At 41.6% G+C, this 27405-nt stretch overlaps 1 protein-coding gene across 2 annotated transcripts in view; it reads right to left on the reverse strand.

Moving 5' to 3' along the window:
- JAZF1 (JAZF zinc finger 1) overlaps positions 1-27405 on the reverse strand; it is a 336562-nt gene that overhangs the window by 46507 nt on the left and 262650 nt on the right. For both annotated transcript variants that reach the window (XM_025464472.3, XM_035698655.2), the window contains exon 3: positions 3390-3586. In XM_025464472.3, the coding sequence (XP_025320257.1) occupies positions 3390-3586 (197 nt within the window). The remainder of the gene's footprint in view (positions 1-3389; positions 3587-27405) is intronic.

Consider the following 27405-nt stretch of genomic DNA (forward strand, 5'->3'; position numbering starts at 1 on the left):
CCCTAGATGTTACTACTTCTGAAGAGAAGGGTATGAATTCTTTTGACATTTTGTTTGCAGGGAATTTAATGAAGTTGATCTTTTTTAAAATTTTATTTTAAAGATTTATTTATTTGAGAGAGAGAGAGAGAGGAGGGTGGAAGGGCAGAGGGAGAGGGAGAAGCAAACTCCTCAGTGAGCAGGGAGCCCAACACAGGACTCAATCCCAGGACCCTGGATTACGACTGGAGCTGAAGGCAGACCCCCACACGACTGAGCCACTCAGGCACCCTGAGGTTGATCTTTAAATTACATAGCTTTATCATTAAACCAGGGGATGGCAAACTATGGCCTGTGAGCCAAATCTGGTCTATTTTTATAAATAAAGTTTTACAAAAACTTTTAGTTTTGAAGGAACACACCATGCTTATTCATTTATGGAGTTCTACAGCTGCTTTCATGCTATAATGGCAGGATTGAGTCGCTGAATCGGAGACCCTCTGGCCTACAAAGCATGAAATATTTACTATTTGATCCTTTACAGAAAAGGTTTGCCAACTCATGATTTAAACCATTCTAATCTTTCCTTAAGTGAATACTTTCTTTCATAGACACACACACACATATTTAATATATATAATAAAAAATACATATATACTTAAAACAAAACTACTTAGGATAGAAAATGAAAAAGCTAAGGTAAGAAGATTCTCCTAGGATTTAGAAATTTCAAAGTAAATATTAAGTCCAAGAAGACCTAAGAAATATTTGAAACTCCAGGAGGAAGCGGAGCTCTAAGTCAGTCAAGATGGTATATTTTAAAGAATATTTTATAAATGAGATTTTCTACAAGAGGACTATTACTTCTGGACTTGGAATATACCTTAAATGTGGAACTTGGAAGAGTGAATTTAGGAGGTAGAAACTTGGAATATTATTTATAACTTGGCAATGAAAAGTGAACGAAACCACATTAGTCAGGCAAAATAAGCTGATCTCTCTAACTACAGGTAAAATAACATTTCGAACATTGAAAAATGTACACAATCAAAATGGTACAGGGTAGGGGTTTAAGCAACCACTTCCCCTAATTTTTGATGTTTACATGGAACGTTCTTCAAGCAGCAAATAAGTTACCAATGATCCTGACAGACTGAAAATGATACATCTTTCCCACAACATAAATTAATTCTCTCAGTGGGAAATTGTTAAAATAGGCAAGGTGTCAGAACGATTTCTTTATGTCTGAAGGAAAGGAAATGATTCCATTTCTTCCAAACATTCTTACATGAAAAATAATAAACTCTCACTTTTAAACTGTGTTCATGGGGTTCTATGGCACCCGTTACTAATTGGGGCAGTCATGGTTATCTGGTTTTGGCCATGAGTCAGTCCATATTAAGTCCGGTATAAAACACTCTCCAGTACAGAACTGCCCCCATAATTCATATTATATATGGATAAATAATCACAGAAATACCCAGAAAAGAGGACCACAGAGTTACACTACGTTCTCATAGCACTCCTTAGATTTACATAGCAAATATTACACAAAGATCCTGGAAAGTAAATCTTCACAGAATAAAATGTAAGGGAAATATGGTGGCCTACCTAAAGGAATGGACAAATGCCCAACACAAATGAGCCAATTCACCATTTACAGGCAAGTGACGCTGATTCTCTTCTTGAAGCAACTAGTTGAAAACCACAGACCACAGAGATGAACATTTATTGAATGCTGGGTGTATACAAATGCCCTCACATTTAACTCACAGAAAAATCCATATATTGGGTATCATTAGTGATCTGTAAAGGGAGAAGTACAGATAGAACTCTGATCGGCTTGTCTCGCACACCGGTCCTATCTCCAAAGTGCCTAATCCTGACAAGACATAGGCTGTCTATCAGCCTTGAGTCCCCCAAACTGCCCTTAGAAAGCAGGTCCCCTAATGAAAGTCAACTAAGTTTGAGAAACTTACTAAATCCTTCCCTCGGAGAATAACAATACATATTAAAGCCCTGCATTAAAGAAATCAGTTTACTTTGATTTAACCCATCACTTTCCCCATCTTATTAGGGAATCCCTTTCCCTCCAAACTACGATTTTGTGAAGTAAATATTCTGAAACACAACTTGAGAAATACTACTGTCGTCCTCTCCCTTGATGAGAGATGGCTGAAAGAGAGATCTACAAACTGTCAGAGAAAATCAACTTTTTAACCACAGTCACGGGAGTGATCCTATAGAGAGGATGGTGTGATTCTAGATGGCTTTTCTTTGCTCTCAGGATCAACCCACGGTGCCCTGGTTTCTGCTGACTGCCCTGGCCTCACCTCACACTAGTTAGCTGGCCTCTTTCTATACCTGAGACCTGCCAGGCTCCTCCTCAGAGAGCTTCTGCAAAATGTCCCCTGGTGGGATGTTCCTCCTTCCCCTCTTTACCTGCTTAAGTCCTATTTATCTTCTGGGGAAAACCTTTCCTGAATTTCCGTCTGGATACTCTCCTATCACTGAGTTCTATATAGCACTTGTCATGGTTATAAGATTCCCTTTATTTAATGCCTGTCTAAACTCCCGACTGTGGGGAGGGGAAATAAATTCCCTGCTTCTCAGATGGCAGAAAGAAGAGGGATCTTTCCAGGCTCCTTTGACTGTCTTTACTCATTCCTGCCCATGGAGGAGCAACAACTTAACTGGGGAGAAGGGGCCGTGCATGCTCATCTCAGGGCGTGCGGTGCACTCGCATCTGCTTGGCATCTGTGTGAAAGGGCAGTTTGGGAAATAAGCTGAATTCAGGGAAAACATACTAAAAGAAGCCCAATGGTTATGAATCCAAGTTCCATTCTGCATTTTGGCTTTATTCACTAATAAAGTTGATTTTGATCTTTCCTCTGGCTGCTGTTTACTTTTTCAGTTGCTTCTACATTTGGGAGGGGAAGACTCTTTTAAGAGTGTGCATGTTGGTCCTCCTAGAATACCAACATCTTCCACGAAGCCTAACCTCTTTCAGGCAAACAGGAGGCACTCAGAATTTTTTTTGACATTATGGAAAATGGTAGAATGAACCCCTATGTACTCATCACCCAGAGCCAATGATAATCAACACATAGCAATCTTGTTTCATCTACTCTCCCATCTGACTGAAGGGAATTCACTCCAGGCTCACAAATGGTAAAGGCTCAAAAAATATCTATAAAACTATTATCACGTACAGACTATATACAATAATTTGTAAATATTTCTTCAATGATAGATGACTATATTGACAAACTCTACAGAGACCAGTAAAGGAACAAAGATGGGTCTGAACCATCACCTGTCCCCAGCCCCCTTCTACCCCCAGTATGTCACACCCACACAGGTGCTATCCCTCCCTCACCTGGAAAATGCTAAGGGGCTGAGCCACTTACCTGTGGGAGTGCTGCTCCGGAATGATGAGGAGGGGGTGATGGGTGGGGTCACGGGAGGAGTAAGGCTTCCACTGCTGTGGCGTGGTGGAGTGGACACATTCCCTCGGGACACTGAGCTGGACAAGGTCAGCGAGAGCTTCGGCTGAATCTTCTTCTTCAGGGACTCCTGCTCTCGACGGGCGGCATCTGTCATGAATCTGAAGCAACAAAGGAAAGTAAGTAACTGGGACCATCTATGCAGCATGAGGGATGATGACTTTACCCCGAGTTCGACAGATACCCCACCCAGGGAAGGGGACATGTTCACAATCTCAAAGACTCACAACAGATTCCCTTTTCCTCTGGGATAAATTATCCTCTAGCTCACCGTCTTCAGGTTCCTCACAGGTAAGGCCCCATTTCTTCCTGACACGAACCCTCCTCGTACACACAGAGACCATGTTTATATCCTCTGGAGTGCCTTGGGTTAGAAGACCTCTTTAGGGGCACCTGGGTGGTTCAGTGGCTGAGCATCTGCCTTGGGCTCAGGTTGTGATCCCGGGGTCCTGGGATCAAGTCCTGCATCAGGCTCCCTGCAGGAGCCTTCTTCTCTCTCTGCCTATGTCTCTGCCCCTCTCTGTGTCTTTCATGAATAAACAAATAAAATCTTAAAAAAAAAAAAAAAAGACAACTTCCTTTCTCTTGGAAGGTCCTCTCTTTTCTTTCAATTCATAGAAAGCCCACCCATTCTCAAAGTTCCCCAGCAGTCCCAGGTGGAAAGAGCTTCCTTCATCTGTGGCTTGGTACTATTTATTGTTCGTACTGCTTCACTGCCACTTAACATATATGGCCTCCTGAAAACGGATCCTTTTTGTCTTGCTCCCAATCCTCATATTGTTATTGAGATCTTAAAAATTTTTCTTGGCAAACCGAAGGTCTTGTCTCCCTAACCATTAGCCAAAAGGAAAGGACACAAGTCCCCATGATTGCTGCTAGCACACTGCCAAGTCTATCTCAGTAAACATTTACAGAATGAGTAAATCTGCCCAGATTCAAGAAGGAAAGAGAGCAGTACAGGGAGAAAGATCATTGCTAAAGACTGGTTTATGTTGTGATTTTATAACTCCTAAAGGGAAAAGCGACTTTTCCTCATGATTTCACTTTGGAAACTTCAAAGTTATCCCTTCAACACTTCTCTTATGTTTGTAACATTTGATCTGTTCTTTTCTGTTTTAACATGTCATAAATTCGTGTAATATAACATTCAAAATAATCCATGGCATGATAGCTTTCACCTAAAGAGCAAATCTTTTTTTCAGACATTATACAATCTTTTTCTTAAGAAGGCTCCGTGCCCAACATGGGGCTTGAACTCATAGGCCTAAAATCAAGAGTCGCATGTTCTACTGACTGAGCCAGTGGGGCCAGCAAACTTTTTTTTTGTATTATTGACAGGCAGGCTTTTCAGCTGCATTTTTGAAAACTGTGACAGAAAGCGTGAATAGGTTGCCTGAAAGGATTTAGGGAATAAAACAGGCACCCATGCCCACTGCCTTGGCTAAAAGGTCATAAGCATGCCCCTCAAGTCTTCTTCCTTGTCCCTAACCCCCATCATTACATTCTATCTTAATACAACTCTTCATTAATTCCATTGTACTTAAACATGGTTACGACCCAACACATTTCATGTTCTGTCTAAAAATTTCCTAGTATTTGTCTTCATTATGCTAGGAAGTTTTAGAAGTCAATAAATAGATAGTTCCAATGCCTGGTAAAAAGCTTAGCCAAATACCCAATGAAACAATATTACAATATTGTTACAGTGTCTTAAAATGTCTACTCTTACACTTGGAACATGGATGGCACATTTCTTGAATGGCTTCTGCAATACGATCTAGATATATAATCAACCAGATGTTTATGAAGAACTGAACCGTAATAAAGCTAGGTGCTTTGTCTTGGGCTCTTAGGTTTTATGCTACAAGATGGTGAAGGTTTAAAAACAAGAAAAGAACAATGCAAAACAGAATTGTTAGCACCTGGTAGCCAGGTATTCATTTACTTTCAGATGCAAAGTTGGCTCTATGTTCTTAAAACTGCTTCCCCAGCTCCCCCACCCCCACCCCTTCCAAACTTCTATTCAAATTATGGAATCTAAGAGAAAAGCAAAGAACTAGTGCTTTCTTCTATTATTTTAAGTAGAATTACTAACTCGCACAGTACCAAGCTTCTCCAATTGGGCTACATGGTACATGTGGAGTGGGTAAAACCACAGAATAGATACATTGCTTTTTCCAGAAAAACCAAGGGCTCTCAATATAGGTAATTCAAGTCAGTTTTTTTGTTTTGCTTTAAAGTAAGCTCTTTTGGGGATCCCTGGGTGGCTCAGTGGTTTAGCGCCTGCCTTTGGCCCAGGGCGTGATCCTGGAGTCCCGGTATCGGTATCGAGTCCCACATTCAGGCTCCCTGCATGGAGCCTGCTTCTCCCTCTGCCTGTGTCTCTGCTTCTCTCTATGTCTCTCAGGAATAAATAAATAAATAATCTTAAAAAAAAAAAACATAAAGTAAGCTCTTTGCCCAATGTGGGGCTTGAACTCACAACCCTGACATCTGGAGTTGCATGCTCTATCGATTAAGCCAGACAGGTGCCCCTCAAGTCAGTTTTTTCAAATGGTAAAAGAAAGCAGATACTCTATGGAGTACAATGTAAAATGTGCATCTTGCACCTTAGTTAGGAATACGGGACTTGGAGCCAGGCAGACCAAGGGTCTAGCCCTGCCTGTGTTACTTATGTGACTTGAGGCAAGTCTGGTAAGTCTCTCTAAACCTCAGCTTTATTCTCTGTAAAATGGGACTAACGACTGTAGGCAAAGGGTCAACATAGTTTCCGTTTATTTTTTTTTTAAGATTTTATTTATTTATTAATGAGAGACACAGAGATAGCGAGAGAGGCAGAGTCACAGGCAGAGGGAGAAGCAGGCTCCATGCAGGGAGCCCGACACAGGACTTGATCCCAGGACTCCAGGATCACACCCTGGGCTGAAGGCAGGCACTAAACTGCTGAGCCACCCAGGGATCCTCCATTGTTTCCCTTTCTGCCAGAGAATTTGATCTTTAGTTAAGCTCAGGTAATCTGCTAAAATGGTATTTCAACTATACTAACAGTCAACACTCCTTATGATCACACTGACCCCTGATGGGCAAATCACTTCTGGACTGGGAAGAGTGAGAAACCATTTTTTTTTTTAAGATTTTATTTATTTACTCATAAGGCAGAGAGAGAGAGAGAGAGAGAGAGAGGGAGAGAGAAAGAGGCAGAGACACAGGCAGAGGGAGAAGCAGGCTCCATGCAAGGAGCCTGATGTGGGACTCGATCCCAGGACTCCAGGATCACTCCCTGGGCCAAAGGCAGGCGCTAAACCGCTGAGCCACCCAGGGATCCCCGTGAGAAACCATTTATACACACCTGATAGGAAGTCAGAGCTTGGGCTTCCTAAATGTGGTGATCTTGTCCCTAGGCATGTCCCAAGCAGGGAACCAAGGAGTATGCCCGTGGAATGTTACAGGACCTTTGATTCCTCTTATACCAGCGCAGTTCCCACTTTTGCCTGTGGGGCATCTTGCCCTGGTGAGTCTATGTAGACTCCCATGCACCAGTGAGGACTCTGTAGAAGGCCTGATGCTGCCCTGTTGGCAAGCTCTGAAGAGACCCAGTGCCCGCTGTGGCTTCTGGTCATCTTGTGAGTCTGAATGTTCATGATCGAAGAAAACCACCCTCTAGTGAACAGTAGAGTACTCACATAAGAGGATGGTTGTAAGGATTAAATGAGGTAGCAGTGTCTGTTACATAGGAAGTGGCTCAAAACACGGAAGCTGTGATTATATAAAACTTTATTTATAATGGTTTTATCTATATATCCTGTCTACCCTACCTAACTCTAAGTTTCTTGGGAACGCACTGTGTGTTCATGCTCTGAAAGCTGCGGGTTCATGCCTCATCTATAGAATGGACTGTGGCTTGGCTGACAGGGAATCAGCCCAGAGAGCACACAGATAGTGTCAGATGGAAACACTCATCAAAAGAGGGTGTAGAGACACCTGGGTGGCTCAGCGGTTAAGCATCTGCCTTTGGCTCAGGATACGATCCTGGAGTCCCGGGATCAAGTCCCATGTCGGGCTCCCTGCATACAGCCTGCTTCTCCCTCTGCTATGTCTTTGCCTCTCTCTGTGTGTGAATGAATAAATAAAATCTTAAAAAAAAAAAAAAAAAAGAGGGTGTAGGGGGCACCTGGGTAGCTCAGTGGTTGAGCATCTGCCTTTGGCTCAGGTTGTGGTCCTGGGGTCCTGGGATCAAGTCCCACATCGGGCTCCCTGCAGAGAGCCTACTTCTCCCTCTGCCTATGTCTCTGCCTCTGTCTGTGTCTCTCATGAATAAATAAATAAAATCTTAAAAAAAAAAAAGAGGGTGGTAGGAGAGGAGGGAGACAGGCAGGGGAATGGGGGTGGGGGATGGGCTTCTGTGTCTTCTTTCACCCCAGTTAAACAGTATCAGTAGCTCATGTCTTTTATTGTAAAATACTCTCCCACAGCTCAGATATAAAACAACAACCATAAAAAACCACAACAACGTGCACACACATCCCCCACTTTCATGTTTGGTCAGCTATGGACAGCAATCTATTTTTGGCTTATATCTGCTAAGTGCTTTCTAGAAGTGAGAACGAGACATCATGTTAAAAGCATTAAATATGAAACTCATAAAGCACTTCTGCCAACCTTCCTCTCTCTCCACCCTCCCTCCTCCTCTCTTGGATTGCCGGTTGTGAACTTGCTCGCAGCTAGACTCATAAATCACGGCAACCGTGCCGTACCAAGATACACAGCTGCACGATTTAATTCCTGGTGACAACACACATGCATGGGTGTACACGCCTTGGGAGCAGTGGTTACAATTCACTGGTTTCTCACTGGCAATATTGTACAGCTCCTCTTCCTCTTTCACTTATCAACCATGACTTTACCTATTTTTTGAGACCTATTAAACCCCAAAGTTTTAAAGCAATGCTCCACCAATACAACTCTTTGTCAAAAGATGGGTAGATTCCCAAGGCAAGGCATCACTGGGGGAGACAAGTTCATAAAGAACCAGATGCTGCAGACGAAGGCCGTGAATGCAGCCAGGAGCCAGAGACTCGAGTAGTTTTGACCAGAAACCCAGGCAAATCTACTTCCCACCTTCAAAGGCAGCTGCGCTGCGTGACACAGCCTTGAAGAAGCACAGCCTAGATCTTTCCATCATCCATCTTAGAAATGTTCCCATGTATTCCCATGGCTGGAAAGGAATTCAGGCTTGGGAAGTCATATCACCCTGTGGTCTGAGGAGTTTTTCTTGATGGGTTTTGACCTGATGGGTCATCTTTTCTGAAGCCCTCAGTCACAGCAGCCAACAAGGGGGTGGGGGGCGGTTTAGAGCTGGAAGAAACCTAGTTAAGACAGATCATCTAGTCTAATGCCCTCATTTTTCACATTAACTGGGAACTGAGGAGAGTGGCCTGTTGAAGGTCACCTTGCTGGCAAGGGGCAGAGCTGGCATCAGAGAATTTCAGCCAGGGCGGAATCAAATGCTCCTACTCTGCCTTGCTGCTATGGGCATGTCAAAGAACTCTGAGCCTTCTCGCTTTTGCTTCAGAGTCCTGGTCTTCAAAGTTGAAAGGGCTTAAGGAACCAGAGCTTAGGGCTTGGGGAAATGCAGAGGGAATCCCTCTGGGGATTTATATGTTGTAAGTAGGGTGATTGGGAGAAAGGAGGCTTCATTCTCTCCATGTCAGCCATGTTCTGCTGGGTGGGGTTGCTTGACTGGTGGTATGGGGGTGTCCTGGATTTGTAGCCTCAGGACTCTGTGATGTGGGGAAGCCTGGCTGTGCCTGCCTCCCTGAATTCTTTCTGCTTTGCAATGGGAACTGTTCTAATCTTGTAGTAGTGTGCTGTTGTGGGTTTGTACTGGCTTGTGAGAGCCGATCATTAAATTTTCAGGGATTCTTGTGAGCCAGTTGTTAAACATACCCATTATTAAAAATTAAATTATGTGAGTTAATAATTAAACAAGTGTATTTTTAAAAAGGTAATATGCAAAGCTTACCAATTCTTAATTATTTTATTTCATTTTACTATTATGTGTATTTCGGGGCAATTTACATTAATATCCTGTTTATTATAATTACCATATAATATGGTGTGCTACTGTATACACCTCTTTCCAACTCTGTTAAATGACATTATGTTGGTAGCTTGAAATTGTTGGCAACGGGAATATTTACACCATGGAAATTGGCAAGTATTACCAATGAGGGCTTTTTTCCTTTCCAAAAGTCAGTTATTCAACATTTATCAGAACACCTTGTGGTTATTATTATTTTTTAATGTAGAAAAGAGCATTGGAACCAGACCCCTTGCCTACTCACCAACAGAGCCAGTCAGGGAAGGGATAAAGAATATATAAGAAAGTCTTCCTTTCCTTTTTTTTTTTTTTTTAATAAATTTATTTTTTATTGGTGTTCAATTAAGTCTTCCTTTCCTTTTAAAAATTATAAAAACACATCTCATTGAAATATACTTATGTAAACATTTTTATGGATTTGTGGCTTGTATTTCAAAACAGCTTTTCAAATTGTGGAATATACCTATACACAGACACACACAAATGAGTGCATGTGTTTACGATATTACTGTTTAAAGAATAATAATAAAATGACGACGGTCTATAGACTCACCACCCAGTTCACGAAAAAAAAATATTACCAGAACTTTTGAAGTTTCCAGATACAAGCACGGTTGATTTTTCAGGGTATGTTCCTTCAAGTATTGCCTTTCTACACATAGAGAAAACTGAATATTTCTTAAAGAAAAAAAAAAGTCACCTGAGAGTTCATTCACTGTTGACTAACAGCCGGGAAATCTGTGGCCAGGCAGAGCCATGTTTTCATTTTGAAACTGAAACTGCCATAAGATTAATTTTAACTTTCCTACAAATCAGAAATGCCTCAGTTACTTTAATTTAATATGGTCATTTGTAGTAATATTTGTTATTGCTTGGGGAAGTACATATTCCTTAAGTAAATTTTCAAGACTCCATTATAAATCTTTTAAATCCTTAGACCACAATGTTCATTCAGTCTGACATGTTAAATGTGGAAACATGAATATAACACCACAGGGGGAAAATGTCAAACTGCTGGTCCAGGGAGACCAGTTTCAACCACAAACTCAGGAAATTTACAGATTTCCCTGGAACCTGGGCAGAAACCCTACTGCCACCTACTCTATGGCCAAACACCTGAGCCTAAGTGTCCTGCTGGGGAAAAAACCACATGGCTTTCCCTGGCTCTGGAGAACCCAGGGATGGAAGTGACCACTCGAAACTTGAGTCGCTCTCGGAAAAACCTGAAAAGAATCCAAACTACGAGATGCGTGGTGTGGTTTGGTTGTTATTATAGGACTCTGGAGAGGGCGTGTGGTCCAGAGGCCTGAGCTGTGTGTCAGGAGGCTTGTTCTGGGGCAAAGAAGCGGGTGGCCTCCGGAAGTCCCAATGCCCTCTGTTCTGGCCTTGGTTTGTCTACTTGTTAAAATTGAAGTGTTCTGGTTTTGGGGATATATGTAATATATCATCCTTATGTTACTTCCCTGCTCCAACAGTCCATGATTTCAGCAATAGCCTTGTGTAGTGTTTTCCAAACTTTTTTTTTTTTTAAACCCCAACTCCTTGTAAGAAGTGTATCTCCTATTGGGAGCCTGTATACATATGTATAATTAGGTCTGCAATCCTCAATTTTGAAATATCTGAAGCTCTGAAAACTGGAAAACTTTTTTTATAAATTTGGCAGCAAAATTCATTGAGACAAGCCCCAAATTGATCTGCTTAAAGGCTACTTACACTACTTATTGTATTTAGTGTGAATATTCACATGCCTCACTGCACAAGTATTAATGTGTTTGATTCCAGGCACCACCACCACCACCACCACCACCACCCCCCCCCCCCCCCCCCCCGCCACAGGCCCCTGCAGGGTGTGTTATGTACTATGCACCATTTGCACCGTATTACCTGGCTGAAATCAGAAAAAGTATAAAACATAACTGGATGTGAAGAATTTTTATCTAATTTGTCTGAAACAAGAATTTATTAAACAATCCTTCTTACATGTGATATACTCTGATATTTTCGTATTCTATTTCATTTTAACAAAACGTCCTGGTCACTGGTTTCTTGACCTACTAACGGGTCAGACAGAGTCTGAATTTGAAAAGATCAGTTAAGAGGGTGATGGGCTTTGGAGGTAGACCATTTAGATTGTAATCTCTGCCCTATGTTCTCCAGCTGCGTGACCTTGGGCCTGTTACCTTTCTGTGCCTCAAGTTCTCTCTCTGTAAAGAGTGACACATTAGTAACAGGTCTTGTCCTACAGAGTCCTTGTGAAGATTGAGTTAATACATGTAAAGCACTTGGAACAGGGCCTGGCACTTTGACCTTGACAAATGTCAGGTTTCTGGTACACAATGGATACGAATGAGATTTGTTCTGGAAATCCTAATTCACAAATCTTTCATCTCTGACACTTAGGTCAGCAATTGATTATTTCCAAGTTGAATTCCTGAATAACAGGATAAGCACTGCCATCATTAGTTCTGTTGATTCTGAAAGCAAAGTGGCACTCTTAGTGATTCTGCACACATTCATTACACTAGTGCTGTGATCACAGGTACATTTGAGAAGGTGGTTATAGTAATTAGAATCTGAACAGAAGATCCCTCTCTTGAGGGACAACATGCTGGGAGTAAGGCACTCTCTGAAAACCCACATACTTCTTTCCTCTTCTTCACTTCTTTGAGAAGAAACAAACCTTCAAAGGTCCTTCTAGCAGGACAAACAACAGGGGACCAAACTCACAGCTAGCTGACAGAAAGATGTCTTTCTATGAAGTTTTAAGCCTGCCCTCGCCTTGAGAGATTCATAAAGTTGCACAAGGCTCCGACTGGTCCACAACCAGACCCGCTGTACAAAGCACTGCATCCCACTACTTCACTGGGAGTCTAAAGCGTTGTCCTACCTTTTCAATGGCCCTTTGGGCATTGCCATTTTCCAGCAAAAACAAATTTGTGAAACCCAGAAAGCCTTTGAGGAAAGCTGCAAAGCGTTGGTAGGCAGACCAGGAGATTCTAAGGACCCCCAAATCTGGTAACTCATGGCTCCAGACAACGGGATTTCTGACCAAACAAGGAACACAATCCAGTTTTCCAGTGGAGAGTCCAAATTGTACATTACCGATTTTTCTTTTGTCTGGCCACTACCATGTGCAATCCAGGGCATAGATGGACAGAAAGCCAGTAAGGCAGTAAAACCACCCACAGGACATTCGAATACAGGCTGTGGGAAATGACCACAGGAATAATGGGTGCATTTCGGCACACGATCATGTGTGGCCCACATGTCAGAAGATCTGACTGCTGCTCTAGGTCTCCATGTAACTATGGCTTTCAGAACACACATCTGCTAATAAATTCATGAGGCAGGTCTTCATAGTTTAGCAGCAGCTTAAAGCCACAGCACAGTTGAAGGAGTATTTGGTTAAAACAGCTGGCCAGTGAAACATAACCTGTAAGCAACAAGCAGAGTAATTGCTGGTCTATGCCCCTTTATTAACAGAGGGGCCTTTTCTGGTGATCAGTGGGAACTTAATAAGTAAATGTTGTTCTTTCCAGTAGACAAAAGTAGACAAAATTTAGAGTCCTGAGTAATGCTAATTTCAGAAGGTTTCAAATAATGTTTTGAATGGGCATGTGTTTCACTTCTCATCCCAGAGCTATTTTTGACTTCACAATCTGAGGCCGATGGGGTGGATTTTGAAGCTTCATAAAATTTTTTGCAATGTCACCAAAACTCTGAGCCTCTTTTAACATGCTGCTATTAAAGATTTAATGCTAAATAATAAAACTAAAAGCAGCACCAGGAAAAACCCACACCATCTGATCAGATCAGTTTGGCAATTCACTTGTGAGGGTTCTCTTGAGTGGGATTTTCATCTGATATTCACATGGGTTGTGGGCATAATTTGTGAAGTACACAGCCAATGAATCAGATTTTGTTCTTGGGTACCAAACCAAGCTGACAGATTTATTGCGCTAAGTAAGACTTTTCTCTCTCTTTTTCCCTTTTCTTTAACTAAGTTTATATCTGAAACATACAGAAATCTAGTTCCTGGACTCCAAGGTGTTCTGGCCTAACCTGCACAAAATAAATTAACATTGAGGGCAAGCCAATTTCCTATGAGATTTTGTAGCTCAATTTTCTTATAAATTTTCACTTTATTTTTGGGTCAGCAAGAAGGAAAAAGAATGGCGAGTAAGGAGGAAAAAAAAAGCCAAGAGGTGATTAAAAAAAAAAAAAAATTTATACTCGGGCACCTAGCTGGCTCAGTCAGAAAAGCATGTGACTTTTTATCTTAGGGTGGTGAGTTTGAGGCCCACGTTGGGTGTAGAGATTACTCACCTATAAATAAACATATTTTTTAAAAAATCTACTCTTAACAATCATATTTCCTCTTTTCTTTTCTTTTTTTTTTCCTTAGGCCAGCTACAGTTAATTTATATTTTCTATGGCATCTAGCCTAGATATTCTAAATCTTTAAAAAATATTTATTTAATAAGAACTTTGGCTTGCCAATTTTTATATTGCCACGTGCCAATTTTTATATTGCTTTATCTACCTACCATCTACTGTCACTGGCCTCTTGTTGAAAAGAAAAAGCCATTTTGACATAGATAGAAGGAGCACATAATCTTAAATAAAATAACCCTTTCCTGAGAAAGACTGCTCTTTATTCTGAAATTGCGATAATAAATCATAAGATAATATCTAATTAAATTATTTAATAAATAATAAAAACAGGAAAAATTTACTTAAAATTTTTGAGATGCAGAGAAACTACAATATTAAGTGTAATTTTATCATCATTTTATTTATTTATTTTTAAAGATTTTATTTATTTATTCATGAGAGACACAGAGAGAGAGAGAGAGATGCAGAGACACAGGCAGAGGAAGAAGCAGGCTCCATGCAGGGAGCCTGATGTGGGACTTGATCCTGGGTCTCCAGGATCATGCCCTGGACTGAAGATGGCACTAAACTGCTAAGCCACTGGGGCTGCCCTTATCATCATTTTATAATTACATCATCTATACATTTAATGTATTTAAAATATATTGTTCATAATTATTCTCTAGACATGTTATTTATTTATTTATTTATTTTTTTTGGGGGGGGGATAGACATGTTATTTATAATATCCAACTTTATTATAGTCTATCACTGCCATTGCTAAAAATTCTCTTTCTAGGACTGCTGACCAAATGAAACTCCTACATGTGGGAGGAATCATTTGTAATACGCTGAACAAAATGAAAGGGTACCAAATCTAAGAGTACCCAAACCTAGTAGCTTCTCTAAGAGCTGGGAAAAAGGTGAAAAGAGCTGAGTGTCCTCTTACGGCAGGGCACACAGGAGGCCCGTGGGGTGCTGGAGGCTCCTTGTTCTCTGGCCCTGTACACCAGTGGAAACATCCACATGAACGGCATCATTCAAAGACTAGCAGCTGTTCTGTGAATAGCACTTAGAAATTACTTGTGTGTTTTTTTTTTTTTTTTAAGCCAATAATCTCTTCTGGAATTTTAGCACTCAAATGAAATTCATGTACTGAGGCCGAGTAACTGCAATAATGCACAAAGTCCCATTCGTGCATACCATTACTCTGTGTATTCCCAATAAATATTGGGTATTTTCTCACAACTAAGGAGTAATAAAGTCAATCTATCTTAATGAAAGCTCTGGTTCTGGTTCCAGCAACCACTATTTTAAGCCACAGGTCAGTATAAATTATCAGCGAAGCAATTAATTTTGATTTACTTCAGCCTGAATAGAGTAAACCATGGACTTTTTCATCATCAATGCCAAGAATAAAAACCACTTCTGAAAACGACATGCACAAATCTTTGGTTTGGAGGCCAACTGGAATATCCTCTCTTGGCAGCATCTCACCATCACCCTTTCCATTCCTTTTCCACTTTCATCGAACTGGGAATAACTATGGCTGTTACTTACACATGGTTTTCATTGCTAATTTGACATCTGTGTCAAAACCAATGAACAAAACAAAGAAGTTGCATTTTATGAGGTTTTGTGTTACAAAACTACAAATGGCTTGAGTTTTTTTGTTTGGCTCCCCTGGTAAGGAAACTAAATGAGTTATTTGAGGTTTTCATGTAAACTGCTAATGAGATGATACATAACTCTTTTTTAATTTTTTATAACTCTCCTTATAAGCAGAGAGAAGTTTAAAAACTAAAGAAAAAAAAACTGGATTTAGGGTCTCTGGAGTTTTAGTTCCAATATCACTAATGGTTGTGAACACAGCTTAGTGGTTGAAAGTCTAGGCTCTGGAGGCAAACTCCTAGTCTGATTTACTAGGTATTCAAACTTGGGACCCTAATTTATAAAACAGAGGTAACCGTGAATACCTGCTTCATCAGGGTTACTGTCAAGATCTCATTACATAAACGCATGGAAAGCAGTTGGCCCAACACAATACTCAACATGTATCAGGAGGCCACTCAGAGTCTTGGTATTTCCATTGGTGTTAGCACTATGCACCTGACTCTCACCCAGAAACTATGAGTAACTGTTGCTAAATTTAATACTCATTTGACTGTATAATCCCTACATAAGAGGACATCTTGCTGGGGTGGCTGGGGGAGCCATGGAATCCATAGATGGGCTTAGTTAGATATGTTAAGTCTGGGATCATAAGTCTCCATTTCTAAAGAGAAGTACTACTTTTTTTTTTTTTTTTTTAAGATTTTATTTATTTATTCATGAGAGACACAGAGAGAGAGGCACAGGCAGAGGCAGAGGGAGATGCAGGCTCCATGCAGGGAGCCTGACTTGGGACTTGTTCCCAGGTCTCCAGGATCATGCCCTGGGCTGAAGGCGGTGCTAAACCGCTGAGTCACTGGGACAGCCCTGAGAAGTACTTCTCTGATGCTGCCATGACTTTTTACTTAGGTGAGCTCTTCTAACCAGGTGACAGTCAACATTTAGCACAGACCAACTGACACCAAATGAATTCAGCACCAGGGGATGAGTTACACTTGAAGGCTCTGGTTAATGGAATCCTGGGTTGAAAAAGGGGAAGAGAGGTTAGGGAGATAGCAGAGGGCTCTCAATGTCAGAGGAGATCTCAAATGGGATTTGTTTATGCCAGGGGTAGCATGTACCATTCCTTTGGAGCCATTTATAACCTACTCTGCCCATGAGAGGCATCCCTAATTGATCAGAGTTACCCTCCCTGTGCTGCTTTTGCATTCCACCTTAGCTTCTTCATCACTAGGCCTGACGTGGCCACTATCTACTGATAAAGGTAACTCCTAAAATGATGGTTTGTGCCATCTCTGATTTACACCTTTTCCCCTCTAAACATTGATATTTCTACTAATATCTTATTCTAGGCATTGCCTAATTCATTTGAACTATACTGCATCCATTCTAGAGAATTGGGGAGCAAAGGCTGCCAGACAATAAACAGATCTGAGAGTGGGGCACCTGGCTGGCTCAGTTGGGAGAGCATGTGACTCCTGAACTCAGGGTGGTAAGTCTGAGCCCCACATTGGGCATAGAGATCAGTTAAATAAATGCAACTTAAAAAAAAATATTTGAGAAAGTTATGTCCAAGATAAGAGCTGTCTCCAAAGTAGGGCAAGCATGTTAAATACACATTCAGATAATTGCATGTATTCATGAATACAATTATGAGGCCAGTTGCTCACTGAAACTTATTTTTGTATATATGTGACTCACTTATTTTTTTTTAAAGATTTTATTTATTTATTCATGAGAGACACAGAGAGAGGTAGAGACACAGACGGAGGGAGAAGCAGGCTCCATGCAGGGAGCCCTATGTGGGACTTGATCCCCGGATTCCAAGATCAGGCCCTGAGCTGATCAGGCCCTGGCTCAGGTGCTGAGCCACCCAGGCATCCTGTGACTCACTTATATACAGAGTAGCAGTCAGTACATTAGCATTGTTTGGGAGGAGAGCAGAGTCAACAGCAACTTTTCTTAAAAGGATTTATCTACTTAGGCAGTGAAATAATTTTGGGGGCAAAGTCAGTTTATACATGGGTTGTCCTTCACAGTGTATACATCTGAGGCCATCACAAGTTTGGTGGGCCTTGGGTGCTGATTTTTTTCAAAGTGATTTTTTACACCTCCTGTTCCAAGAGCTCAGCTAAGCTGCTTCTGGTTTGATTTTCCCTGTTTTTCAGGAGGTGGCACTTGATAAATGTGTTAAGATATATGGTTCTTCAAATAAGCACATGCCTCAGAGTACTAAATTATTTAAAAAAAAATCAAAGATGTGAACTTCTGGGTCTTCCTGCTTGAGCAAACGCAATAAATTTGTGAATGCTCAGGATACTTGGTAAACTATAAGCTGTGGATAAACACTTCGGATGAAGAAGATAGGGAGGTTGATGATGGTGATAATTTATACTTTTTATTAGAGATAATTTCAAAAGCACTCAAAACTAGAAATTAGTATGATGAACTGTCTCATTATTAATATTTTGCCATCTTGTTTAAGCTTTCTCCCTGCCTACTTCCTTTTTGGGCCATGATTATTGATTATTGAACCCCAATCTGGGTTCACAGAATCTCTTGAAAAATATATAGGGATTAAAAAAATAGAAGGAAAAAAAAGGGAGAAAAAAGAAAAAATTAAGATTTTATTTATTTGACAGAGAGCAAGCACAAGCAGGGGGAGTGGGAGAGGGAGAAGCAAGCCCCCCACTGAGCAGGGAGCCCAATGCCATGTGGGGCTTGATCTCATGACCCTGAGATCATGACCTGAGCTGAAGGCAGATGCCCAATTGATTGAGCCACATGGGTGCCCCAAGAAAATTTTCAACATAGTTCCTAAGAAATACTTAATGGGGATTCAAAATCAAATACAACGGTTAACAGTGTGATTAATTGCAGGGTCGGTTGGTCTGTCATTCACTCACCCACCCCTAAGCTATTTTGTTTGAAAAGTTTGAGTGCTATTATATGGAGCACATGCTACTGTATGACATGATGAAGGTGTATTAATTTGGAAGGTGTGAGCCAATGGTTCCTAACTCCTTCAGGTCTGGGGACCCCATCCATATAGTGTCAGATGGTGTGCTTTGACTATCATAATGGTATTTCTTTCTGGTGTCCCTTAGATTGTGTGTGGGTAGGCGGAAGAATAACACAAAACTACTGTTCAATATTGCTTTGAAATGAATTTGTATTTTACAAGATCCCCTAGGTACCTTTCCTCCACAAGTTCCACCCCAAATGGGGAATTTACAGGTTACGTGGGGGGAAAAATTCAGGTATATTTGTGTGTGTGTTTAAAATTTTCAGGAATGTCACTGTATTTAACTGCTAATGAAGTGTTTCTTGGAGGGGGGCCTCTAGCCCTTCTGCTGATTTACAAAGAACAGCCTTCATTTGCATGCCAAAAGCAAGCACTAATCCTTAGCATCAGCTGGTTCCCAGAAATACATGTGCCCCCACAATCCTGTTTATCCTGCTGGTTTATTTCACAAACCTTTTCTTCACAAAGAGCACAGGCCCCCATTTCAAGCAGGCCAACTTGATTATCCCAAATCCCTAATTAGTGTAATTAAAGCTTTAATGGATTGCAGCCAGGATATAAACCATGCAAACCCCCTTTTTAAACGTGTTGAGTGTGCAGGACTGGTCCATGCCAGAGGGCTTCCTGTTGAGGCAGTGAAGGCCCTGGACACCCCTGCACCAACACCCAGGCCATTTCTGATGCTCAAGGAGCTTCTTCATAAGGTTCACACAGGCAAATCAAACTGCCCCTCATAGTGTCTAACTGAAGCAATGGGCATTTTCATTAAGGAGACACCTCTCAACCGTCCTACAGATATGAGCCTCATGGGGGTTTTTCTCCTGTTGTTATGTTCTGGAAAAACAAACCTAATGCCCTAAAATAATTCCAAGCAACCTAGGAGAATCTTGTTAGATCCTGCAGAGCACTCTTGTATTAACTCTCCTGCACAGAATTGCTCAGAATTTGTCCAATAACCAAGACCTGCAGCTTAAACCCATAGGGTTTTTTAAAGGTGTTTCTTACAATATGTAAAGCAACCCATTCTTAAAATGGCTCTAGTAATTGTTCACATTATCTAAGTTCTAGAAGGATATTTGCAAATTAATATTAGAGATGGATAAGGGGAAAAGGATCTTAACAATTCAAAAAAGCCTTTTCAGCACGTACTATTCTAGATGCCCTGTAACTATTACCTTCTTGAATCCTCATTACTAATTTGTCAGAGGTTATTATCAGTCCCCTCTGTTTTTTCTTTTCTTTTTTTTTCTAAGCAATCTCTACGCCTAATATGGGCCTTGAACTCATGATCCTGAGATCAAAAGTCACCTGCTCTATTGACTGAGCCATCCAGCCATCCCTATCAGTCCCATTTTGCAGCTGACAAAGTTGAGTCTTATTTGCCCAAGGACTCACAGCTAATAAAATGCCATAGAAAAGATAGAAACAAAAGTGCTAAAGATATGATATCCAATCCAATAGTGATCAGCCAAGAGGGGCTACTGAACACTTGAAATGTGGCTAGTGAAACTGAGCCACTGTATTCCTAACTTAATTTTTTAAAATGATTTTATTTATTTGAGAGAGAGCGAGCAGAAGCAGGGGGAGAGGGAGAAGAACAAGCAGACTCCCTGATGAGAGGGGGAGCTCTATATGGGGGCTCCCTCCCAGAATGCTAAAATCATGTATGACATGAGCACAAGTCAGTAGCTTAGTGGACTGAGCCACTCAGGTGCCCCTAATTTCATTTAAATTAATTTAAATGTAAATAGCCACATGTGGCTAGTGGCTGCCATATTGGAAAGCACAGAGAACATTCTCATCATCACAGAAAGCTCTATTGGATGGTGCTGCTACAGTGGACATGCTTCATTTCTGGATATGTTGGATTTGAAATAGTGGTGGGACATCCAAGGGATGTAAGCACACAGCTCAGCAATCTAGATTAGGATTCATCTACTCAGAGCAGGAAAGCAGGAGAGCATGTTCGGAGAGAAGGGACCAAGATTGAGAAAAGAAACTTGGGGGAAATTCACATTTTAGGCAGTAGGAGGAAGAGGAGCCCCCAGAGTTACCAAGAAATAGAGTTCTCGTACTTTTGTCAGACTTGATAATTAATTTCTATTACTTTTTTTAAAAGATTTTATTTATTTATTCATGAAAGACACAGAGAGAGGGGCAGAGACACAGGCAGAGGGAGAAGCAGGCTCCATGCACAGCATGCACAGAGCCTGATGTGGGACTTAATCCCGGGACTCCAGGATCACGCCCTGGGCCGAAGGCAGGTGCTAAACTGCTGAGCCACCCAGGGATTCCCTCCTATTACATTTTTAGATGAAATTTAGGGAACAAATATACAGAGACCGAAGATCTGCTTTTTTAAATGATAAAAAGTATATTTGTTTGTTCATTCTATTGCTTTGTGCAAAAATGGCCTCCCTTGGAAATGCACGGGCATTTACACATTCTAGCTCAGAGCCAGAGCACTTTGTGCAGTAGAACCCTGGCATAGAGCACTGCATCCCATGGCTTTGATGTAACGTGTAGGAAGTGGTTTATTTATTTTTTTTAATTTTTATTTATTTATGATAGTCACACAGAGAGAAAGAGAGAGAGGCAGAGACACAGGCAGAGGGAGAAGCAGGCTCCACGCACCAGGAGCCCGACGTGGGATTCGATCCCAGGTCTCCAGGATCGCGCCCTGGGCCAAAGGCAGGCGCCAAACCGCTGCGCCACCCAGGGATCCCTAGGAAGTGGTTTAAATTCAATTTCAAAAGGTACCCAAACCCTCTTAAATAAGGAGATGCCCAAAACTTACTGAAATAAAAACTCGGACACAGATCCCTGTGGTGAAGGGTACTTTATAGGAAGGTTTTTGCTTAAACCCTCCTTTTCAGTTGCCTGGGGGATTCTTCATGAAGTTATCTGATCCTGTATTTCTTACTGTGTAACCAAAGTCACCCGGAAAAAAAGCCTAATCCTTTTCCTTAATGGCAGTGAAAAGACCACTGGTGAAGCCTTTGCGGTAAGGAATTTTCATTTGGGAAGATCTGAGACCAAACTGCTTTCCCTTGGAGAGGGTGAGAAAAATCTTGGGCCAGTTTACCCCATACTTTTCATCCTACAGAAGAGTAGGGTCTAGAACTCCCACTGACTTCAAAAGAGAATTTGTCACCCACCCCCATAAATGGAGGTGGGTGATGCATGAGAGAGGAAGGAGGGGGAGCGAGAAAGGTATTAGCAAGGTGATAAATGAGCCTGCTAGCATTTAGGTTAGAGTTAAAACAAAAACCTTGAAATTTAGAGTTCTGAAAAGCCCATTAAAATATTTCCAACTTTTTCCCTACGTAATTTACAACAGGGCTTTGGTGGGCACTCGCAGTACACGCGGCGCTAAATGCACAATGCAGCACTGGAGAGAGGAATTCTGGGAGTTAAAATGTGTGAAGCGTGCAAACGGAGGGCCAGCGTTGCCCATTAATACTGGGAAAAGACCGGAGGATGCCAAAATTAAGCTCCCCCCCCCCGCACCCCCCCTCCCGTAGCTGTCTCTCACTCCTGGTGGATAGTGTTCCTAATCCTGGTGCTGAATTTACATACAGTCAGCTTTTGCCCCATTTGTGCAATTAACCATATTTTCTCTGTGTTGGCATCACTCCCTGGGAGGACATGAGGAATTTGCAAGGAGACATTATATCTTTCAGGATACCTGGGAGCCATTTAGTGGGTAATTCACCGAATGGAACCCTAGTGCCTTTGAAAGAGTTAATTCACCTTCTGAGGGTCCCCAAGAATGTGCTTCATCAGGCCTAATGGGACCAAAGGGAGGTCATTACAGAATAGTTTATATGATTTTTTTTTCAGTAACGAAATTGACTTTTTCTGATCTTTTTTAATGTTAAATTTTCAACCATAACAATGCAATGCATTATTTAAGGAAAAAAGGAAAACACTAGAGGAGGCCATATTGTTAGGACAAGCAGGATGGGTGAGGAGAAGGTTATCTTTTTAAGGACGAGCAGAGGAAGGGGAGAAGGTGGAGACCCTACTCACCCCTTGTGAAGACAGCTTGGGGGGCCAGGCTCGGGCAGCCTCCAAGGGGCCCTGAGGTTGTTGGGAGGCTAAGGATGGAGACAATTTGCTCTCTTTCAGGCTGGGTCAGAGCTTAGTTCAAATCGCTCCCTTCCCCTCCATCTCTTGTCTGACTGAAATTTCCAGATGAAGGAATTCCAGCCACCACATTCCTCTCCTAATGCAAGCAAAGAGCTACTTTGGCCACTTTGTTTCTGACCTACACTGCTTGTGCTAGAATGGATGCTTAATTTCTCTCATTCATTCTTGGTGAGGTTGCTACTTAGCATTCATTCATTCATTCATTCTGTGAACGGAAAAACAAAGATGGGAACTGCAAGGCAAGATACGTATCCCGCTCTACCAGATGCTCTTATAGCCTGTGATCAAATTTTAACCCTCCCTGGGCCTCAGTTTTCTGATCTGTAAAATGGGAGTTTTATCCTCTCGTTTATTTCCACCAGTCCTGGAAGAATAAAAAATGGCTTTCCAGGATACATGAAGTATGATCAAAAACAAAGAATGATAAAGGTAGAAGAAATAAAGCAAAATGAGGTGGAAGTGGGGGTATAGCACAGAGGCAGGAATGGGACTAAAACAAACTGGACTGGATTGACTGTTCTGAAAAGGGAAGGTTCTGAACAGACATAAGGGATGGCTCCCCACGTTTTCAGTCACTGGGAGGAGGACGGCGTGTGTGTGCTTCCAGTGCACATGCATCTCTGAGCTACCAGGGCTGAGGGAGTCAGGTCCCTGCCCTCCAAGGCTGTGGGATCTGGTTCTGGGGAGTCTGAGGGGAGCCTGAGAAGAGCCTGGGGAGGGGAACACTGCTACTTCTGAGCAGGTCAGCAACAGGGTGAGGGTTAAAAAAGCAGCAGAGCGCTGTATATGGCAGGGCTGCAGTCCTGGATCGGAAGAACTGTGTGTGCACGTCACCCATGGCTCCTGCTGTTTATGTCTGCAGGAATTTTGTGTACCTTTTGTTTCCAGACTGCATTTCTGACTCTCACGCATTCAGCACGACTGCCAGACAGCAGCTCTCACGTCCCTTGCTAAAAATGGAAAATTCTGCTTACCAGCCAAGGACAAGAGGGGCGTGGGGCCAGCGCTGACCTCGCCAGTCTTCCTTAGCCCCCCAAGATAGATAGCCACTTCTCAGAAAGGACTAGATGATACTAACTTGATGCTCACACAGGGTTCTTGTAGCCTCTATTCAACTGTGTCTCCATCTCCCACTCAACGTGCCCTTAGAAAACGAGCCTCTGAATTTCCCAGGACATGCATCAGGCTTCTCTGTCTTTCAGAATCTCCCCTTCTGGTGTGCTAATGGGACCCATTTTATTTGTAGTAGTAACCAGAGCACCATTCCCTTTAAGTCAAGAATTTTAGCTGATGGAGAAATGAGCCCCGGCTCTTAAGCAAGGATTAGACTCTGCCTCGGTAACCAATGAGATGGCAACCACCAGCCATTTTAGCTACAAATTACCGTTTAGGGTTTACTATCAGGATGATCCCTTCAAGCAGGCCCTATTAAAAAAATAATCACCATCTGCTAGACTCCCTTCTTTTTTATTAAACTGGTCATTAATTACTGGTAACAACTAATTTCGTCTGGATTTTATTGAGTAATTATAAAATAAACTGGGGGAGGATGTCAAGCTTCCTGCCTTGCTGAGGGCAGGAATTCTTTATAATGCTACATTTCAAAAGGGGGTTGTAATAAACCACCAAATTCCATTTAATATGGTAATTATAATTCTCAAAATTCATCCTTCCTGTGGTTAACGAGTGCCTTCTTTCAGCTTAGCTCAGCCTGACTTCAGCTTGGGTCATTAAATAGCAAACTAGTTTTCACCCACTGGTAACAATAGATCTTTCATGGGTTATTGCCTAATTAATTGAGGTGCATAATTTGATCACTACAACTTTTTAAAAATTTCATATTCCAGGTATCATGTAACAATACGATATTGTCGTAATTAAAAATGGAGTTGAGTTTTAATATTTGGTTCAGAACAGGTTTATTATCCTGAATAAGGTAAAGTGCAAAGTTTTACTAATGTTTTTCAACTACAACATTTAGGTTAAAACATTTGAAACAAGCCATTAATTTAATAACAGGCTCATCCAAAACAAATCATAACTCATTTCTTTTTACTGCAAAAGTAATTGAGTAATGAATAATGAAAACCATCCCACTGAAAAGGGCAGTAAATATGTTGACTTTATTATTAATACTCAATTTTGGTTAATAAGGCAGCTATTAAATCTGAAACATGATGGACTTGATTTATTGACTTATTCAAGATAACAGTGAAATATTATCTAGTAAATTCCAGGGTTCTTGTGAGAATATTTGATCATGAAACAAACTGGAATTTAACTGAAATTTCAGTTCACATTAGAACTATTTGACCTCAAACCTCTTTCCCCTGTACTTTACATGTTCCTTAAAAGCATTTTAGTTGTGTGTATGCCCACCTGAGAGGGTGAGAGGTAGATGGGGGAGGGAGGGAAGAGAGAGGGAGAGAGGTGGGTGGAACCTAAGAGCTTTCCATATCACCCTACAACCTCATGAACTGTAATTCTCTGATGAATCAGTATTGCTCTGGCTATTTTTAAAGGAGTTGATAAAATATACCAAGATGGCATTAATTATACCTAAAAGGTGGTCTGCTGCCTCAGTCTCAAAAAATAGCATGTTAGTGATTATTCAGGGAAAAGGAAAAAGAATTCATTAATGTAAAGGGGACTAATGGAACTTTCTTTCCTCCTGTAAATAGAATTGGTTGATTCTTCAGTTATGCACAATAGATATGTTTTATAAAGTTGCTGCAAACACTGAATTAGTGAATACTGAACCACTGTGTTGCAGGTACTGATTCTGGGTTTACAAAGAAGTTTTAGCTGGTGGAATTCACAAATAATGGAGCTGCTAATGATGGGGATCGATGGTACCTTCTGCCACAGGCTTATACTACTCATTCATCTGTATGTTGTATCTGCTTATCCACTATAAATCTTTTTCACTATAAGAATCTCCATCTTATGATAGGCCCTTCATCCAATGGTATGGGCCAGAGCATACCTACTTAATTTATTTTTAAAGATTTTATTTGTTGGGATCCCTGGGTGGCTCAGTGGTTGAGCATCTGCCTTTGGCCCAGGGCGTGATCCTGGAATCCCAGGATGGAGTCCTACATTGGGCTCCCTGCATAGAGCCTGCTTCTCCCTCTGCCTGTGTCTCTGCCTCTCTCATGAATAAATAAGTTAAATCTTAAAAAAAAAAAAAAAAAGGTTTTGTTTATTTGAGAGAGAGAGAGAGAGCATGAGAGAGAGAAAAAAGAGAACTCATGAACAGGAGGAACAGACTTCACACTGAGCAGGGAGCCTGGTGCGGCACTTGACACCAGGACCTCGGGATCATGACCTGGGCCTAAGGCAGATGCTTAACTGACTGAGCCACCTGGAATCCCATACTTACTTTATTTATAAAGCCAGAAAAATTTAATAAAGCCTGAAAAGCCCAGAGCTCACAAATTGATGGTCTACGGAAGGCTGACCCAAGATTTATTTATTTATTTTAGATTTTATTTATTTATTCATAGAGACACACACACACACACAGAGGCAGAGACACAGGCAGAGGGAGAAGCAGGGTCCACACATGGAGCCCGACATGGGACTCGATCCCAGGTCCCCAGGATCACACCCCAGGCTGCAGATGGCACTAAACCACTGTGCCACAGTGGCTGCCCCTGACCCAAGATTTAAAAATGAGATTTTGGGGATCCCTGGGTGGCTCAGAGGTTTGGCGCCTGCCTTTGGCCCAGGGTGCAGTCCTGGAGTCCCAAGATCGAGTCCCGCATTGGGCTCCTTGCATGGAGCCTGTTTCTCCCTCTGCCTGTGTCTCTGCCTCTCTCTGTGCCTCTCATGAATAAATAAATAAAATCTTTTAAAAAAATAAAAATAAAAATGAGATTTTACAGGACAATCCAGTCTTCCAGATCCTTGGAAAATGAGCAGCTCTGACATCACTGAGACCCAATTCTTACACAGCAACAAGGAGCTGAAAGCAGAGAAGCAATCTGCCTCTCATAAGCTCTCAAAGTCACTCCCTATTTTTCTAGCAACCAGCCAGCTCCATTCATTTACATCATTTGTCCGACATTCTTAAGCCCTCAAATTCCCCACCCTTTGCTTAGACATACACATCTTCAATGATACTTATTCAGTAAATATTTATTAGATGTCTACTATGTGCCATTTGGTCTTGCTTTCTGAGAATAGCCAAATAAGCTCCTCCTCCAATTTGGAGAACTTGAACTAGGTTGAAGAACCAGTATCTAAACAAACAAAAAGCAATCAATAAATCAGTGATTTTATTTTATTTTATTTTTTAAAGGTTCCATACCAAGCATGGGGCTCACACTCACGACTCTGAGATCAAGTCACATGTTCTACCGACTGAGCCAGCCAGGTGTCCCTAAATTAGTGATTCCTATTTAGGGAAGGGGAGAACAAAATTTTAAAATGAGCCTAAAGGGGCTGCCTGGGTGGCTCCGTTGGTTAAGTATCTCCCTTTGGCTCCAGTCATGATCTCAGGGTCCTGATGGAGCCCTGTATCAGATGTCCCCACTCCCCTACCGCCTTGCCATGGCTCAGTAGGGAGTCCGTTTCACCCCCTCCCTTTGCCCCTCCCCCCTTGTGTGCATGGGCAAAGAAAGAAAGAAAGTAAAAAAGATTTTAGTTGGCAAGGG

Source organism: Canis lupus, chromosome 14 (genome assembly GCF_003254725.2).
Source record: "Canis lupus dingo isolate Sandy chromosome 14, ASM325472v2, whole genome shotgun sequence".
Taxonomy (NCBI): Eukaryota; Metazoa; Chordata; class Mammalia; order Carnivora; family Canidae; genus Canis; species Canis lupus.